Below are 3,922 nucleotides of genomic sequence, written 5' to 3'. Positions count from 1 at the left end.
CAGACAGTGTGAATTGTGTGCATGGGTATATATGTATGTGTCTGTGTGTGTATATATATGTGTACATTCAGATGTATAGGTATGTATATTTGCGTGTGTGGCCGTGTATGTATATACATGTGTATGGGGGTGGGTTGGGCCATTTCTTTCGTCTGTTTCCTTGCGCTACCTCGCAAAGCGGGAGACAGCGACAAAGCAAAATAAATAAATAAATAAATATATATATATATATATATATATATATATATATATATATATATATATATATATATATATATATATATATATATATATATATATATATATATATATATATATGTATATATATATATATATATATATATATATATATATATATATATATATATATATATATATATATATATATATATATATATATATATATATATATATATATATATATGTGTGTGTGTGTGTGTGTGTGTGTGTGTGTGTGTGTGTGTGTATATAGTAATATTATTTTACAGAAATACTAGTATATTATCAGAGATGAAACAATATCATTTGTTTATCAGTGTGGGTTCTCACCTGTTTGGCGCCTGACCTCCCTGGCGGGGTCCTCTGTGATCTTGGGAAAGATGGGTGTGACGTCATGGGTCGCTCCACGGCACGCGGGTCGTGGCCAATTCTTCTCACCACATGAGATCTGGGATGCGTTCAACTACCTTGCGTTTTACTATACTGCTTTTTCGGGAGAAACATTTAGGACATTCTGAACATAAGCATGGTTTCTGCCCTGTGTGAACTCTCCGATGTCTTCCTTAATCACATCTTCAAGAAAATTGTTTTTGACATTCTGAACACCGGTATGGCTTCTCGCCTTGTGAACTCTCAGGTGTCTGACTAAAGCACTTTTACCAGGGAGAGTTTCTTGACATTCTGAACACTATTATGGTTCCTCGCTTGTGTAACCTCTCGATGTGTCACTGAAGTACTTATAGCAGAAAAGGTTTTTTGATATTCTTTTTACTTGTTTGGCATCTCGGCTGTGTGAACTCTCAGACGTTTTACTAAATTACCTCTGTTATAGAATTGCTTTTGACATTCTGAACAATTGGTATGGCTTCTAGCCTGTGTGAAGTCTCAGGTGTGTCACTAGACTACTTTTCTGAGAAAAACTTTTTTGACATTCTGAACATTGGTATGGCTTCTCACCTTTGTGAACTCTCAGGTGTTTCACTAAATTGCTTTTCTCAGAAAAAGTTTTTTGACATTCTGAACATTGGTATGGCTTCTCGCCCGTGTGAACTCTCAGGTGTGTCACTAAACTACTTTTCTGAGAAACACTTTTTTGACATTCTGAACATTGGTATGGCTTCTCACCTGTGTGAACTCTCAGGTGTGTCACTAAACTGCTTTCCTCAGAAAAAGTTTCTTGACATTCTGAACATTGGTATGGCTTCTCGCCCGTGTGAACTCTCAGGTGTGACACTAACTTATTTTTCCGAGAAAAACTTTTTTGACATTCTGAACATTGGTATGGCTTCTCGCCTGTGTGAACTCTCAGGTGTTTCACTAAATTACCTTTTCCAGAGAAGTGTTTTAGACATTTTGAACATTGGTATGGCATTTCGGCTGTGTGAACTATCAGGTGTGTCACTAAATCACTTTCCTGAGAAAAAGTTTTTTGACATTCTGAACATTGGTATGGCCTCTCGCCTGTGTGAACTCTCAGGTGTTTCACTAAATTACCTTTAAGAGAGAATTGTTTTAGACATTCTGAACATTGGTATGGCTTCTCGCCCGTGTGAACTCTCAGGTGTGTCACTAAACTACTTTTCTGAGAAAATTTTTTTTGACATTCTGAACACTGGTATGGTTTCTCGCCCGTGTGAATTCTTAGGTGTGTCACTAAAATACTTTTCTGAGAAAAAGTTTTTTGACATTCTGAACATTGGTATGACTTCTCACCTGTGTGAACTCTCAGGTGTGTCACTAAATTACTTTTCCGAGAAAAAGTTTTTTGATATTCTGAACATTGGTATGGCATCTCGCCGGTGTGAACTCTCAGGTGTCTCACTAATTTACTTTTCTGAGAAAAACTTTTTTGACATTCTGAACATCAGTATAGCTTCTCGCCCGTGTGAACTCTCAGGTGTGTCACTAACTTACTTTTAAAAGAAAAACTTTTTTGACAATCTCAACATTAGTATGGGTTCTCACCAGTATGGATTCTCAATTGTTTCTTTAAATTACATTTTTTAGAAAAATACTTTTGACACTCTGAACACTGATATTGCTTTTGTCCAATGTGAACTTTCATCTGCAACACTAAGTTGTTCTTACGGGAGAAGGTACTCTGGTATTCTTTACACTGATATGTCTTCTCAAAAGTATGTAATTTCATGTGCCTATGAAGATAGACATGTTTCGTAAAGCTTTTCTGACACTCAGGACATTTGAAGGGTTTTTCTTCTGTGTTTATGACCTTTTGTCTCCTGTTGTCAAAACTGTTTGAGGAGGTTTCGCTGCACGGAGAATATGGCCCTGGTTGTCCCTGCATGCTGCAGTCTTCTCTATCACCATAACACGTTTATAACATAGTGTAGCTCACCCTGTCAGTCCGCAACTGCCGTCCGTGACACCATGAGATGCTTTGCGAGTGAACACCAGAGAGAGACTGACCTTGGCTAGAGTGTGGGATATAAAGCCAACTCACTCTCCACCCTACGTTGCCGGCAGTCAATTTCTCTCGTGCTTTTTTCTATCTTTTTTACCATCCATCATCCAACACCTCTCGACCGTTAGGCTTGAACAATTTCTACCCCAGCTTCCCCACCCCATTCAGGAAAATTACTTCCTGAGGAGCGGAGGCTTGGTGTGGACCTGTTCTCACCTAACGGGGTTGAGACCCTCACATTCTTACCACTCCCGCCGAGCCTCCTGGGTTACCCTGTGATAGTGCAGGGTCCTCCCTGGAGTGGGGTTGTGGTCCCTCACCTACGTGTCCTCGGCATTAGGACATTGATGACATCATGCCTCCTGACATTCGTTTAAAATTGATTAAAACCGAAAGTCGCCCCTTCCCCCTTAACACGTTCGAATTACTAACGATTGTATTTAAGACCACTGAGGTCCATCCCAGTAGGGCTATTCAATCCCCTATTAATAAATATCTATATAAAATATGTTTAAGCAAGGATAGCGATCCAGATGAGATCCTATCCAAGCTTACGTCCACCCCCTTCAAGCTAGATGCATCGATAGTGCTTATAATATTGATGCATCTATCTTGTCCCTTAACCCCATAGAGATAACTGAAGCCATAACTCAAGAAAACAATGACATTAATGTCATCAACGTTTTCCAACTGAACACTTCAAAATCACTTAAAATACAATGCTCTAACTGGACCCAGACAGATGGCCTACTCTCCCGGGGAATCTTGTGTCCCATGATCTCAGTGCCTGCCAAATACCACAAACCCGACCAGTACCTCCATATACAAGGTTTTAAATGTCTACAATACGGACACGAGACTAAGAGCTGCAAAGCTCAGCGCCACACATGCAGTCAATGTGCGGAAACTGATCACGGTTTTCGTGAGTGTAAGGCTCAGGCAGCAACCTGTGTTAATTGGAAAGGTCAACACGTTGCTGTATCTGGGCAATGCCCACGAAAGTATGAGCAACTCCGCTCGGCGCGACAATCTCTCAAAACCTCCAGCTCGTCCCCTTCTACAAACCCTCACCTCTACGAAGCAGTTGCTGCTGCACCTCCGTCTGCCACCCAAGCTTCTCCTATCCCAACCACAAACTCCTCCGACCTCCTCACTCTACAAGGAAGGATGCATGCGTGCTACCTCAAAGCACTGTTCTTGAGCAAGGAAGACAAGTCTGAATTTGTCAGGATTTTCGACTTGCTGCCAGCACACATGAACCTGCCCAATGTACTTACTCCA

The 3,922-nt window shown here is 40.4% G+C and overlaps 1 protein-coding gene across 1 annotated transcript; it reads right to left on the bottom strand.

Moving 5' to 3' along the window:
• Positions 1–554: 554 nt before the first annotated feature.
• Positions 555–2,103, bottom strand: LOC139751713 (uncharacterized). Its single transcript, XM_071667276.1, has one exon. The coding sequence runs from the start codon at positions 2,009–2,011 to the stop codon at positions 1,088–1,090; it is 924 nt and encodes a 307-aa protein (XP_071523377.1). The 5' UTR covers positions 2,012–2,103; the 3' UTR covers positions 555–1,087.
• Between the last annotated feature and the right edge of the window lie 1,819 nt (positions 2,104–3,922).

Source organism: Panulirus ornatus, chromosome 12 (assembly GCF_036320965.1).
Source record: "Panulirus ornatus isolate Po-2019 chromosome 12, ASM3632096v1, whole genome shotgun sequence".
Taxonomy (NCBI): domain Eukaryota; kingdom Metazoa; phylum Arthropoda; class Malacostraca; order Decapoda; family Palinuridae; genus Panulirus; species Panulirus ornatus.
This window is presented reverse-complemented; position numbering and strand designations above follow the sequence as displayed.

Coding starts and splice junctions, on each gene's coding strand:
- LOC139751713 (XM_071667276.1), bottom strand. CDS start 2,011: ATGCCATACCAATGTTCAGAATATCAAAAAACTTTTTCTCGGAAAAGT.